The 15109-nt window shown below is 49.0% G+C and overlaps 1 protein-coding gene across 1 annotated transcript; it reads left to right on the top strand.

Annotated features, from left to right (window-relative positions):
* The first annotated feature begins 578 nt into the window (after positions 1-578).
* On the top strand, positions 579-3479 carry LOC140847568 (testis-specific Y-encoded protein 2-like). Its single transcript, XM_073228272.1, has 6 exons — positions 579-1104; positions 1697-1774; positions 1881-1992; positions 2085-2230; positions 2350-2434; positions 3112-3479. The coding sequence occupies exons 1-6, from the start codon at positions 610-612 to the stop codon at positions 3162-3164; spliced, it is 969 nt and encodes a 322-aa protein (XP_073084373.1). The 5' UTR covers positions 579-609; the 3' UTR covers positions 3165-3479.
* The last annotated feature ends 11630 nt before the right edge of the window (positions 3480-15109 follow it).

The raw sequence follows: 15109 nt of genomic DNA, 5'->3' as shown, positions 1-15109 counted from the left end.
GGAGGTGGGGGATGTGGCGGCAGTGGTGGGGGATGTGGTGGAGGTGGTGGGAGACATGGTGAGGGGGGAGGAACACGTGGACGCGGGAGAAATAATGCTGGCAGAGGAGGTGGTGGGAGACGTGGTGGCGGTTGTGGGGGAGGTGGGGGGGGGGGTGGGGGACGCCGTGGAGGTGGTGGGAGACGTGGTGGCAGTTGTGGGGGAGGTGGCTGGGGTGGTGGGGGAACGTGACGGGGGATAATGCTGGCAGAGGAGGTGGTGGGAGACGTGGTGGCGGTTGTGGGGGACGTGGCTGGGGTCGTGGGGGACGCCGTGGAGGTGGTGGGAGACGTGGAGGCAGTTGTGGGGGACGTGGCTGGGGTGGTGGGGGACGCCGTGGAGGTGGTGGGAGACGTGACGGGGGAGGAACACGTGGAGGCAGGAGACCTAATGGTGGCAGAGGAGGTGGTGGGAGACGTGGTGGCGGTTGTGGGGGACGTGGCTGGGGTGGTGGGGGACGCCGTGGAGGTGGTGGGAGACGTGGCGGGGGAGGTACACGTGGAGGCGGGAGACCTAATGGCGGCAGAGGAGGTGGTGGGAGACGTGCTGGTGGTGGAGGAAGAAGCGGTGATGGGAGACGTAATTGTGCTGGAGGTCGCGGTGGACGACAGGGAGCAGGAAGGTGAGGCAGTGTATCTGGACGTGGAGCTGGTGCCCTTGGACAATGAGGGGGACAGGGACCAGGAGTTCAGGGAGGATGGGCAGCAGGGCGAGGCTGAGGGAGGCTTGGCATATGTGCAGATGGAGGAGGATCCAGAGCAGGACGAGGGGCAGCTCGAGGAAGGGCCGGGCCAGGGGCGGCAGCAGTGGCAGCCTGGGGAGCAGGAGGAGGACAGGCCGGAGGAGGAGCCGAAGCATGAAGGGCCAGGGCCTGCCCTGGAGCTGATGCCGGCCGTGGCCCCACTGGACGCGCTGCGGACCCTTCAGTTAGAGCTGGAGGTGCAGAATGAGCAGGCCGCCAGGGCCTTCCGTCGGCTCAGGCTCAAGATGTGTCAGAGGCGCAAGTCCCAGTTAGAAGTGAGGAGCACCATTATCCGGAGCATCCCTGCCTTCTGGGCTAAGGCCGTATCCTCGATGCGGTAGTGGAGGGAGCGCAGTGTGGCCAGGCCAGTGCCAGGGGAGGCTGAGGCAGGGCACACCCAGTGATCCAAATGCCCGCGGTTGAGGCCACGACCATGAAATTGTAGGTGCATGTGTGACCTGATAGGGAGCCCTGGAAGGCCATTGCGCGGTACGGGCAAGGAGCAAGGTCCCCATGGCCACTCTGAGTTGTTCACGGGGTCCTTCTGGCAACACAGTTCAGCGGTGCCCCAGCTCCCCCAATGCTAGGGCTGTGCACAACAGGTTTCGGGAGGGCTCAGAGGGTCGGTGGGGTTGCCAGCAATGTGTGATGTGCAGAGAGAAGCCTCCTCTGTCCATACCTCAGCACCTCCATGGCAGAAAGGGGTTCGCGTCCTGTACAACCACCGACCCCGCAGCATGCACACGCTGGACCATTCCTGGGTTAGTGCTCGGGGTTTCCTTAAAGCGGTGTGTGCCCAAGAACAGCACCTGGCTTGTAGGAGAAGGAGGTCAGGCCCCAACTGGCTTCTCTGCAGACTTGCATTGTTCTAGCCCCGCCATGCCTATCATGGGAACGCTCCTTGACTTTCAGCAGATTCAGAATCATCCCCACTTGTCACCCCTGATGGGACACTGGGACAAAGCCATACTTGGCTTCATGAGCAACCTGGAGGTGAGGTGAAGCTGGTGAGACGCAGGCTGGGGGGTGGGAGGCCATGCATCTCCGAAAAGAGGAGAAGGTGGTCCTCGCAAACCCTCCCCACACCTTGTCCCAACAGGTGAAGGAATCCAGGCGCCTGGGCGATTGCTGCAAGATCGTGCTATTCTTCGACAAAAACCCCTACTTCTACAATGAACAGATTGTTAAGGAGTACGTCGTCGGTGTCACCAGTAAGTGGCAGCTGTCAGGGTGGGTGGCGGGAGGTCGTGTTGTGCCCCTGAGATGTGGTCCAGCCCCTTCTGACACACTTCTCTTGCTGCAGGATACAGGGCGTATGACTCTACCCCAGTTCGGTGGACGCATCATTATGAGTGTAAGGCCCACAGGCTCAGGCACCAGAACGGTGGCCTTAACTTCTTCAACTGGCTGTCAGTCCACAGCTTTGCCGGGTCTGGCCGGATTGCAGAGGTGGGTCAAGAACAGCACACGCACCCCACCTTCCTACATCGCCCACTGCATGCCTTTGGTGGATTCTCCAGCTGCTTGGCACTGGGATCTGAGCCCTGTCCGTTTTTGCTGGCTAACAGGTCATCAGCGAGGACCTGTGGCCCAATCCCCTGCCGTACTACCTGAGAAGCAAGGCTGCAGAGGAAAGAAGTGACGGGAGGTCAGGTGAGGAGCCCAGGGAACTGGGTGCTGGCCTGCAGGGTGCCAGCTGTCTTAGTGGGACCGCTGTCCCACAAGCAGACAAGTTGAGGCCCGAGGAAATCTTGTTGTGAGCAGAGTGTAGATAGGCTCCAGGCAGGCAGGGTGATTCCCAGCCCAGGATTGTGCAGCACATGGGAGAGCCTAGGCCGTTACCTTGTCGACACATCTAAGCACGATGTGGGGTTGAAATGAAGGGTTCCAGTATTTCACGGGTCGGCACCCAGCGCGGACAGGAGATATGAGAAGGGCCACTTAGGTGGCAGTTCGTGGTGTCCCTCGGCAGGTAGGGAAGTTCTGGGAGAGGGCCCGGTGAGCCAAGCAGATGGCCAGAGGATCCAGGGCTTGCTTATGTGTCCTGGTGGCCTGGACTTGTGCCTGGATGGTGTCCAGCCATAGCTTCAGGGCACGCAGACTGCAGGAAGCATTAAGCTGCTTTGCCCCTTTGGGTCGGGATGCCCTCTTCCCAGAGGTCCAGAAATGAGCTGCGTGGGGCTGAAGCAATGAGCCTTGGGGGGGCCAGGGTTCCCAGAGATGTAGAAGGAGGTGGCACTGGCAGGACGTGTATGCAGGTGCAAGGCAAACACGGCTGGCAGGGAAATGCAGATAGGCAGTAAAGAAACCCTATGTGTTGTTTCTGGCAGAGGTGCCTCTCCTGGAAGGATCATTCGCTGAGGAAGAAGCCTCATCCCTGTGACACTGCAGCGAAGGCCCTGGCTTCTGTGTCTCGGCACTCGTCTGAGCCACCTCATGTGGATGTGCGGAGTGGAGGAAGCATGACACTGGCTGGTGATGGGCATGCAGAATCCGGGACACGCAGCCGCGGGTCCTCTGTTCCACTCGGGTAGCAACTCCCATTTCAGACGGACTGGGCACCTCTTCCAGAGGCCCTGTGTCAGCACGAGACGGTCACACCCCAGGACAGAATCCCCACCTAAAGAGGCGCCTGTGTATCCAGATCGATTGTGTGCTATCTTCTCAGTGGTTCTGCATGTCTAAAATTGTTCTAAAAAATAAAGTGTATTTTTAAAAATTGTCCAGTAGTGCAGGAAGATGTATGTATGAAACAGTTTGGCTGCCCTGTGCTGTTACAAGCCAGGTGCTGTTCTTGGGCACACACCGCTTTAAGGAAACCCCGAGCACTAACCCAGGAATGGTCCAGCGTGTGCATGCTGCGGGGTCGGTGGTTGTACAGGACGCGAACCCCTTTCTGCCATGGAGGTGCTGAGGTATGGACAGAGGAGGCTTCTCTCTGCACATCACACATTGCTGGCAACCCCACCGACCCTCTGAGCCCTCCCGAAACCTGTTGTGCACAGCCCTAGCATTGGGGGAGCTGGGGCACCGCTGAACTGTGTTGCCAGAAGGACCCCGTGAACAACTCAGAGTGGCCATGGGGACCTTGCTCCTTGCCCGTACCGCGCAATGGCCTTCCAGGGCTCCCTATCAGGTCACACATGCACCTACAATTTCATGGTCGTGGCCTCAACCGCGGGCATTTGGATCACTGGGTGTGCCCTGCCTCAGCCTCCCCTGGCACTGGCCTGGCCACACTGCGCTCCCTCCACTACCGCATCGAGGATACGGCCTTAGCCCAGAAGGCAGGGATGCTCCGGATAATGGTGCTCCTCACTTCTAACTGGGACTTGCGCCTCTGACACATCTTGAGCCTGAGCCGACGGAAGGCCCTGGAGAGGGCATGAGGCTTTCTGGAGAGCGGCAGAGGGCCTCAGGCTGCCTTAGAAAGCTGTCTTCTTAAGCCCTGTGAGGGGATGGACACTCCAGAAGGCTGCTCCCTCGCCATGTCCTTTCCACCTGCTCTTCAGCCTCAGACAAGGCCAACCAGGAGGGTGTGACCAGGAAGCGGGTCTCTGCCCATCCCCCAAGGAAGTATTTTCGTTCTGTGCTGTGTCTGTCTAATGGAGGGCTCTGCTGTTCAGGACACAGTGCTTGCATTTCTTACCCAGAAATTAAATGTTAGGTCGGTCTGGTCCAGTTGGATCCCACAAGTTTGACAGTGACAAATGATCCTCGGGAGTTGAATCAAAGAGTTGCCTGTCCTGGAGGAAATAAAAATACCTATTTCTTATTCTTACCTGGGCCTCTTGCTGCTCAAGTTTCCTTGAGCAGGTCACATGGCCTCTGAAGGCCTTGGTACTTCTGGTATGAGTGGGGACAGGCAAGGAAAAGGAAACCGTTCAGAAGCCTGCAAGAAAATTCTGCTCAGGAGAGCGTGGCTTCTGCAGTCATGCCATCGCCCAAACCCTTGCAGGCAGGACAAATGAACAAAAGGCCTACAAGATGATGTGTCATTCTCCTGCTGGGTCCAAGTTTGAGTTCCATTTCATCTTGATTGCAACTGAAGGTATTTTCTAACAGTACTGTTTATTTTGCTTAGAAATTGCAGTGGTGGTAGTAAGGGATACCGTAAAATCTCGTGTTCATGTCTTACTACAGAGAACCTTTTTGGAGAATTCTACAACTTACAGCAATTGAAAAATTACATGTTTTTGGAGATTTTCAGAATAACGAGTTTCCAGTACATTCTACAAGCTTCCCTGCTCCTTTTTATTTCAAACCGTGGCTTCATTATATTTTTTAGCTTACAGCTTCTCCATTAAAATACAGAAGACCTGGGAGGGCTGCAGGTCATGGCAGCACTGACCATCTTCATGACTTGAGCAGAGTTCTGCTCAGGTAACAGCCAGTGGACGGATTTGCCTCAGAGCAGGCTGGTGTCAACCAGAGAGCAGAATGCTGCTCAAGGCCCAGTGCCAGGTACTTATGTACAATGAATCCCATGGCTATCAAATCTTCTTTCCTCTGTTCAGTTGACATGTTGTGTGGGAGGGAAAGTTGCTTACTGACAATTAAAGCAGAGCACTGGAGTTAGAAGTGCCTCAGGGCAAAAGAGATTGGCTTGTTCATTCAACGGCTATTTGTCAGACATCTGCTTTGTGCCAGGCCTGGTTCTGTGCACTACAAAAGAGACCTGAGTCTCATTCTGCCTATTGCTCTTGGCTGTGCTTATTCCTGGCTTGGTTCTCAGACCTGAGCATTCTTTGGTCTGGGCAATGCTTGTTTCATTTAGGGCCAGGCACTGACTGAGTAGGAATGTTAATATCTTCTACTGGGTAGTCTTGCTGGCTTTGGTGGCCATTGTGTGTCTTTTTCGTGGTTTGTATCTCTGTGCCAAGAGAATACATGGTTGATTCAGGGGCAAGTGTAGAAATACAGAGATTCCAAGGTAAAAGATCAAGCTTTTCAGGTGAAAAAATGTTGGTAATTGAGTTGGCTGTTGACTTTTTGTCTGCTTGTTTACTACTTACATATGACTTACCCAAATGAAGCCTTTCTTTCTTTGACCTACATAGAGCACTAATCCAGGTTGTCCTGTTTTGCCGTAGCTATAATAATCTCTCAAAATACAGTTTTCTTCTCTCCATTTTTACCCACTATGGTCCATTGTGCTTTTGCTGTCAGAGGTGTCTTTGAAAGTACACATCTGGTTATTTTATACTGGTCACCTGCTAAAAAAATGTTTGAGGATGGTTGGTTGCTTCTCCCGAGCATGAGTTTTGGTGCTGGGCACGTGGGTTGTGAATACTGCCCAATTCCTTCAAGTAGTCTTGGACTCTTTGTGAGTTTCTTGGCCTTTCTGTGTAAACTTACTGAGTTCTTTTGATGAGCCTGTGTGGTAATCCAAGCCATGAGCCTGTGAAAGGGCCTGGGGTAGGAAATGGGGATTTCTTTCCCCTTGGTCCATGCAGATTTTGTCTGTCTTATCCAGCCATCTGTGACTAAAGTTGGTGCATTGATGTGAGCTCTTCAGCTGGCTTGTAAGTGCTGCCGGGGAGCCATTAGTACTGCCACTGCAGTATCCCATGGGTTCTACCTAGAGTTGTGGACACAGCTAGCACTTAGAGACCAGTGATGGTGTGTTGAAAAGGAGATGGTACTGAGGCATTAGAAGCCAGTCGAAATCCATAGTTGCTTCATAAGAGAGTGACATCTGGGTAGGATTAGGGTGCAAAACTGGAAGTGGGTACAGTCGGCCCCAGATAACACAGTGTCCAGAACCAGAACCCGGCCGGTTATTCCAAAGGCTGAGGCTTGACAGGCAAGAGGCCATAAGGGGACTGAGGAAGGTCATGCTTGCCTGACCACAATGGTGTATGCTCTCTGTGGAAGCCCATAGTTCCCCAGCCTATCTCCGCTCGGAGTGACTTTCAGAGCAGGGACCTTGTCCAGTGTAATACCCCTTAATACAGGGTGGATCTTCCTGACCATGTGTGCATTGCTTGTCTGGCTTTTGGATTCCCAATGAATTCTACTTGAGGGTGTTGATTTACAGTGAGTACTATGTGCAGGTGTGGAGGTAGCCCACCGGAATCTGAATCCAGCCTCCACCACTTGCTTGCTTTAGGACCCTGGTCAAAGAACTCACTGAGCTCCAGCTTCCCCACCAGTGACACAGAGATAACAGTACTGTATGTCTCAGAGCTTTGTTACATTAAATGACACTTACATTAAATGATCTAATGTACAATGCTTAGCACAGTGTCTGGCCGACTGTAAACTCTTAAATAATACAAGCTCTTTATTGTATGAAAACATTAACCTAGCAGTCAGAGATCTGAGCTCTAAACTCAGCCGGCCACTGATGATCTGCTAAATCTACGGATAACGTGTTGCCATTTTGGTATAATGAAGAAACCTAGGTGCTTTTCTATTTCTGTGTACTCCTCTTGGTGTCTTGCCAACATACTTACCTGGGATTTTATTCTTGTCTTAATACAGAAGGATCCCTTTCACTGGGGCTGTAAAATCTCTTAGTGAATTGGGGGATTTTGAATGCCACTGATTTACTTATATTTATTCATAATTTTTTACCTCCCCATACCTGTGTTATTTTTTTTTGGTATCATTAGTCTACAATTACATGAGTGACATTATGGTTACTAGACTCCCCCCATCATCAAGTCCCCCCACATACCCCATTACAGTCACTGTCCATCAGCATAGTAAGAGGCTATAGAATCACTGCTTATCTTCTCTGTGTTGTACACCCATCCCCGTGCCCCCCACCCCTACCCTCTGTCTGCTAATGTTTATGCTCCTCTTCCCCCCTTGTCACTCCCTTCCCACCCATCCTCCCCAGTCCCTTTCCCATTGGTAACTGTTAGTCCATTCCTGGGTTCTGTGAGTCTGCTGCTGTTTTGTTCCTTCATTTCTTTTGTATGGAGAACAGGGAACCCTCCTACACTGCTGGTGGGAATGAAAATTAGTTCAACTATTGTGAACAGCAGAATGGAAGTTCCTCAAAAAACTAGAAGTAGACACATAATTTGACCCAGGAATTCCACACCCATGCCAGTTTTTTAAGTAACAGGAACTGCTGTGGGTATGCTTGCCTGGTGGGCAGGAGTGGACAATTATAAAATGCTTTATAATTTTATTAAAGAATCTTTCACAAAAGGATCTTTCGCACCCCTCTGCTGGGCCTTTGAAAAACTGGTCAGTTTGTTGGGAGAATGCACCACACAGGTCATTCACCCCTGGCTGGAGTATAGCCTTGTTATTCCTGTACCTTCTTAGATGGAGAGCAGATTTTTCGCAGTCAGAAAGCAACACACCCATGCCCCCAAGTCAGCTGGACACAGGCCTCACAGATGAGTTCGCAACTCCCCCGTGCCTGACTGCTGAGATGGCCAGCACTTACCAGGCTGGAGGAAACCAGACCATTCATGTTCTGTGTTCTAGATGGGAAATGTAGATGTGGTCCACTAGTCCTGCCACTGCCACTAACCAGCAGGAGAGTCAGTTATCACCATCAGTGTACTGGGATCAGTAGACATGCCAACTTTCACGATGCCAGTGGCTATCAGTGACAGCAAACACAGAAGGATATTCAAAAGATTCCACAAGCCCCAACCCTCCAGATGGCAGCCCCTGTTTCAGACAGCTCCCCTCCTTTTTTCACCATCATTCATTGCCTCCTGTTTCCTTACAGGTGTGCCAGGTACTTGACTTCTCTGACAACTAAATATCTGAGGATTTGAAAGAATAAAACCAATTTAGCAGCTCACCTACTCTCTCAGCATATCTGGGTTGCGTGTCAGATGTCTAAGAATGCCCTTACCTTTATTGATGTAATTTGAGACAGTGGGGGTAGTTCAGTTGGGGAGATGTTGCCAGGTGAAATTGATGCCAGGCACCCTGTGTATTTGACATTATCCTAAAATGAAAAATGGGTAAAATAATACAGGATCTGTGCTGCTTGAAGATAATTAGTGTAAAGAAAAGTAGCACCTTTATGCTGAGTTCTCTGAGCACACTAACTGGGACCTTGGGTTCTAACGGATTTATCAGATGCATATTCCTGGGACTTCTGGTCCACTAGGACTGGAGATTGTTTTTGCCCAGTTCCCTCAATTTCCTGCTGGTAGGTTGATTAGGAAAAACTGTCTGGTCTGAGATTCCACAGAATGAATCTTGGTAGCAGTTTTGCTACTGGTCACTAGTGATCTGAGCTCTTCACCAACCTGATCTCCCTATATCTGAAGAGATAATGAGGGACTAGGTATGAATGAGACAAGCCCTTTCCTATGCAGAGAAAAGCCCATAAACAAATATAGTGAAAAGGGCTGTATTAGGAACACACAATGTGCTGTGGGAACACATTCCGGTTTTGCTTGTGGAGCAGGGGCTGGGATGTCCACAGGAGGTGATACTTGAGGTAGGCCTTGAAGGGTGAGAGTACTTAGGCGTTGGAACAGAAGGCACGTGAGTAGGAAAGGCATCCCCATGCCAGGAACAGCAGAGCAAAGGTTCAGAGGCATCAAGGGGAACAGACTATCATGATTTTCTGTCTCTAAGGTGTTCCTTCTTGCTCCGGCCTTCACATGGTTCCTTTTCCCTCAACCAGGTCTTTCTTTATTTGCATAAGAGAATGTGGAAGGTCAGGTAAGATTTGCTTTTCCAAATGAGGTGTTTCAGAATATCAGAATGTATTTAATGAATTATCTTCAAGGGGCAGGCTAGCGCACGCTTCCTTGGTATTTAGGTTTGTTTCTGCATAGGTGGATGAGTGCAGTCCTCAGTACAAGTTTGGCCCAGACAAAAATATTCCAGGGTCGAAGGATCCTCACCTGTGCCTGTTATTACCCCTTGCCATATCCATTTGGTTCATATTTTTGCTCCGAGTGCATCTTGACTAAAGGCCAGAGTGAGCCTTGGGGCACCAGATGGGTCACTTATTTTGTGCCATCTGCATGCTGAGATGATGGTATTCGGGCGTGAGCATAACCTCCTCTGAAAGGTGGTGGGATCCCTCCAAGAGCCTGCTCACTTCTGTTCTGCCCCTCAGCTGCCATTCCCCCATGCAGGTCCAAACATGCTCTGGTTACTGCTTGTCCCAGCTGTGCGACTGTGCCGTGTGGTGTACAAGCAGTTGTCCAGAGGTGAGGGCACTGTTACTCTTTCCGCCATTCCTGGAAGCAGCATTCTGATGCCCTGGTCTCATAGCTTGGTGATGATCTGCTGAAGGTTCAGGGGGCAGGCTGCACTGAGGGACCAAGAAGGGTTCCGGTGTTTCTCCAGATGGACACCTGCAGCCTGAGGTGTGGACGATGGCCATGCATCAGCCTCGTCCTCCTCAAGTGACAAGCTTCTGTCTGATCCAGTACCCTGGCCGGGAGTCTCTCTTCATTCAGCCCAGTCTAGGCATTAAGGTACAAGCTGTGCAGCTGGGCACATGCCCTGTGGGCCATGGCACAGTTGGTGAAGCTGCCTGAGGAGAGCGGACCGCAGACCAGCACCACTTGCTGGGTAGAGTATGGCAAGCAAGACAAAGACAGCTAACATTTGTGTACTTGCCACGTGCTGAGCACCATCCAGGTTCCTTACTTGTGTTGTTTTAGTCATTCCTCGAAAGAAAGCCTATGAAGCATATACTTTGGTGCCCAATTTATTGTTCATGAACTGAGGTGGAGGTGAGATGTATCAGCTTGAACTGAAGTCTGTACATCTAGCAGAGGTGGAGCCATGCTTTGAATGTAGTTGTGGAGCCTATATTGTCACCTCTCTGCTCTGCTGTCCTTTTGGATTCCACAGAGGGATGCCCTGCTTTCGGGAATGGGAGTGCCTCCCTGCAGGAGACTTGCTTGCACATGGCTAGCCCGAATAAGCTCTGCCTACTGTCACCTTGTCTGCCCCTGTTCTTCAGGGACTCACCTGCCTTAGCTTTGTCACCGTTGGACAGTTCTGCTTGTGAGCTCTGCCACCTAAGGCCACATAATGAGTTCGCATGTTCAGCCAGAAGCCAAGGTGCGCCTCAGAAGGCTTTGTCTCTTCCTCTGTTTTCTCTATGACTGCTTGATGGAATACTTCTTCTTTTTACCCTCATTGTTTATTCCGTTAGTTGAAGCCTGAGGTGGGAACTCTTTCAAAGCTCAATGTGACCATATATTTCTGATCAGCTGCAGCACTCAAGATGCTTTCAGTTACAAGTAGCAGGAAACCCAATTGGAATTGAGTCCACAATGCAGGGGATGTATTGGCTCACATAATAGGGAAATCCAGGGGAGGTACTTCCCCAGGACTGTTGGTTGAGGACCCAGTGTCTCACCATCTCAGTCTCAATGCTGTTTTCAGTTTGGGTACCCTTAGCCATAGGATGGCAGCTGGTGTCACTTAAGACTCCATTCTGCTTCATTCGACTATGACAAGAGAGTAAGAGCACATCATTTGTAGATGATGGACCAGAGTCCTAATTTTGTGTTGGATTAGTCCATTCCTGCCCCTGCATTATGAGGCAGCTGGCCCAGGCTCTGGTCATCTAAGCCTGTCACATGGCAAGGGCATGGGATCACATCTACTGACTTGAGTAAGAAGAAAATCCTGTTCAAACGCCTTATATGCTGCAGGTGAAGGAGGGGAAGAAGAGATTCTGGGAGGTTCCCACAATGTCTGCTGCACCCAGCAAGTGCAACGTGAGAGGGGAAACCTGCATAGCCAGGCAGCCAGCATCGTGGTATAGACCCTTTTGAGCAGACCATGCCCTGTGCTTGTCCTGTTCCAGGGGCAGTGAAAACAAGGCCCAAGGCATCTAATACATCTGGGTTCATCTCTTCTGTATGCCAGCATATGCGATCGTGCAGCTTCTCTGAATGTCACCTCCTCTTCTGCAAACTGGCAATGATAATACAATGATACTTGCATTTTATGCAAAATGGATATTTGCCAGTTTCAAGCTGTGTGGTATAAAAAGTGTTATGTACAAAATTTGAATTTATAAAATCCCAGGTAATTGAGAAAATTCATAAACCGTAGGATTTGAAAGCTGGCAGGCCAGTGAGAATGTATATGTTTTGCCGTCGTTTTACAGGAATATTAGTCATGAATTATGTGGGTTTACCAATGGGGGTCCTCAGGAATCCCTTGTATGAAATGTATTGGTCCATCCTCTCATTGCCTGTTGGGTTTCCTAAAGTACATGATGCTGTTTTGTGAAGTGTGAAACACAAAGAGACTTATTAGAGAAGCCCAAAGGCACACCCTTACATAGATGTCCTGGCATTTGACAGTTTATACTCTACATCTTGACCTCTTTGTCTCAAGGAGCCAGGGCCCAGGTGATTTACCTTCTTGGGCCAGTTCTGCTCATTATGTTAATGCGGCTGTCATTTCACCAAACTAATGGGCAGTTACTTTAGTTAGGATGTCATGAAGATCTGAATTTACAAGTCAGAAACTGGCTTGGGAAACTTTTTGTATGTGTGTGGTTGATGGTACATCAGATCATATCATTCCTTTGCTCAGTCCTTCTGGTGTCCACCTGAGTCACTCATATAAAAGGCCAACTTCCTTTCAAGGCCCTGTCTGGTCTCTGCTTCTAGCCTGCATCAACTTATCCACATCAATCTAATTCTAATTTTAATTCGAGTGGAGACGTACCGTCCTTGCCATTTATTGATTACAAAGTCTCATTTGATCGCTGCTAAAAGATGGAAAGCATGGGAGTCTTGAATCTTAACGTTGTACCTTGCAACCTTGCTGTAAACACTGTTAAGTCCAGTTTTATTTTCTCCGTTCTTTCAGATATTCTACATAGACAATCATGTCTCTGCAGAGATAGTTTTACCTCTTCCTTTCCAATCTGCCTTTCATTTCCTATTCTTTCTTATTGTCCCAACCAAAGAGTCTATTGCAATGCTGAATGGCAGTGTTCAGAAGGAATGTCCTTGCCTTTTTCCATATCTTAAGAAGAACCTCCCGGTTCTCATCATTTAGTACTAAGGTCGTGAAGGTTTTTGTAGATATTCTTTATCAAGCGGTATATGTTTCCCTCTGTTTCTAGGTTTCTGAGAGCTTTCATCATGCGTGTTGGTTTTTGTCAGATGTTTTTTCTGCACCAGTTGATGCATAATTTTTCTTCTGTGCCTTGTCACCATGGTTTTGACATGGTGAAACAGCCTTGTCTACCTGGGGTGAATACCATTTGGTCATGGTATGTAATTATTTTCATGCATTGTTGGATTCTGTTTATGAGAGATACTGATCCTGTACTTTTCCTCTTTCATAAGGGCCTTTATCCAATTTTAGTGTTAGAGTAATCCTGGCTGCATAGAGTGAGTTAGGAAGTGTCCACTGTCCCTACTGTTTGAACACTGAGGGCCTGCCCTTGGGGTCTTAAGTGCCCTTTGCACTTACTGTCACCCTGTCTGTAAAACTCTCCCAGATTTCTGCGTGTTTCATCGTCTCACTCATTTCAAGTCTTTGCTGTCCTCTCCTCAATGAGGCATTTTCAGACCAGAGATTACTGAAATTGCAAGTTTTATTTTCCCCCATCTTCCCTACTATTGTCGATCCCTGCTTAATTTTGTCCATAGCACCAATCACTCCTATATTCACCTCCGAACATACTGTAATGACAAGCTTACCTATTTTCTGCCCTGGCCCATGACAATATAGCTCTATCTAGAGATAAACCCATATCTCTAGAATTTAATCTTTCTATGGACCCTTATCTTCTCTGTGAGGTAAGTTTCCTTTATGGCCTAATGAACTGGAGACCATTTTTATAATTTGGCTGTTTCTTGCTTTTCATTTTCCTGACATTGATCTGTCGTCTCCATCTCTGGGCTGTCACAAATAGCCTGTATGTCTTGGCCGGTGCCTGGCTTGTCCAGGGAGCCTGTATTTTTGAAGGAAGACATTGTTATATTGGTCAGGATTCTTTTGAGAGTCTCTTTTTTAGAAATCTTCATGGTAACCTCTGGGAATCTGGGTACCTGAACGGTCTCTAATGGAACTTTTATGAGCATTGCGCCTCAGGTCAGTGTTTCTCAAACTTTTTTAGCATCAGAACCCCTTTTCCTAACAGATCCTTTCACTGAATGCCAAGGTGTGTAACTGGTAAAAGCAGTAGTTTTAAAGTTCACAATGAAGAATCTTCACTCTTCAGTTCAGAAATGTGAATGGTGGGCCTATTCCCACACAGGGTGATATGCTGTCAGGGTTGTGGTGACAGTTGTCCACTTGGAGCTTTTCACTGGCTCAGTTTTTTGTGTGTAAGAGAAGTCAAAGGCACACAGCGATTTGCATGGGTGACTGTTATAAATAGCAAGCTGTGTAGTTACTTTGATAATCAGAGATGGAAGGAAAAGCTTCGTTCCGAGGACAGCATCACGCTGATATAGCCGAGTATCATGAATTTACATGTACTGGCGGGCAGTGTTGTCTTAACATTACGCTTAGAACATGTTTGAGTGCATTTTTGTTTTATTTTTTTAAAAGTACCATTTCAAAAACAGACACGCATTTGTAGAACCTCTAATCCTAGGTGGAGTGCCAATTGAAAACTGTTATATAGTATGAAGACTCTGTTTTTCTTGAAGTCTTGTCTGTGTGGGCATGTGCTCTGTTCCAGGACTTGAAAACCTGATTTGTTCCCTATCTGACCACTGAAATCTTTAGTGGGTAAGTAATGAAGGCCCCTCCCTCCCATCAAGGCTACTCTGGCTGACCACGATAAGAAACCAGTTCTGGGCCACTGTGGCACTTCCTCCATTGACTTTTCTGTAAGTAGAAAGTGTTTGGAGGCTAGAGCTTGATGTGCCATTTTGTGCTATATGAAGTGGAGCTATTGCGGTCACATCAGCTATTAGATGACCAAGTCAGGAACTGACTCCATCTCCTGCTTCCCAGGCTCCGCATAGCCTTCCCCAAACTCCACAGCTCAACCCTTGTGGCTTCCTGTCTGGCATTGTGGTGATGATGAACTCACTCAGCACCCCTGGGACTTTATTGTAGAGGACTTTATTCTGCTGTCCACTTGCTGTGTAGCTGCCTTTGTGTTGCAGAGGGACTAACTTTCCTTGTCACTGTGAGCAATGTACCTTGTCTGGTCACTGACTTTAGCAAAGGCATAAATTTAGAGGGAGCTAACTGGAGCAAATACAATGTAAACTTTTAAAAAGTACTCATCATCTACTTTTAAATGTATTCATTTAGGACTATTCAAATAATTTTTTAATAAAATGAATTTTTAACATATATTGAAAATTTGCACTACCCTAGAGTGCAGTTAGAGCTTTTCTGGATGCATACATTTGTTTAGGAATGTAATTTTCCTTGATC

The sequence above is a fragment of the Manis javanica genome, chromosome Y (assembly GCF_040802235.1).
Source record: "Manis javanica isolate MJ-LG chromosome Y, MJ_LKY, whole genome shotgun sequence".
Lineage (NCBI taxonomy): Eukaryota > Metazoa > Chordata > Mammalia > Pholidota > Manidae > Manis > Manis javanica.
Note: the sequence above shows the minus strand (reverse complement) of the source record. Positions and strands in the feature narration are given on the sequence as shown.

Coding starts and splice junctions, on each gene's coding strand:
- LOC140847568 (XM_073228272.1), top strand. CDS start 610: ATGGGAGACGTAATTGTGCTGGAGGTCGCGGTGGACGACAGGGAGCAG. Junction 1,993..2,084: donor GTACGTCGTCGGTGTCACCA/GTAAGTGGCAGC, acceptor CTCTTGCTGCAG/GATACAGGGCGTATGACTCT. Junction 2,435..3,111: donor AAGAAGTGACGGGAGGTCAG/GTGAGGAGCCCA, acceptor TGTTTCTGGCAG/AGGTGCCTCTCCTGGAAGGA.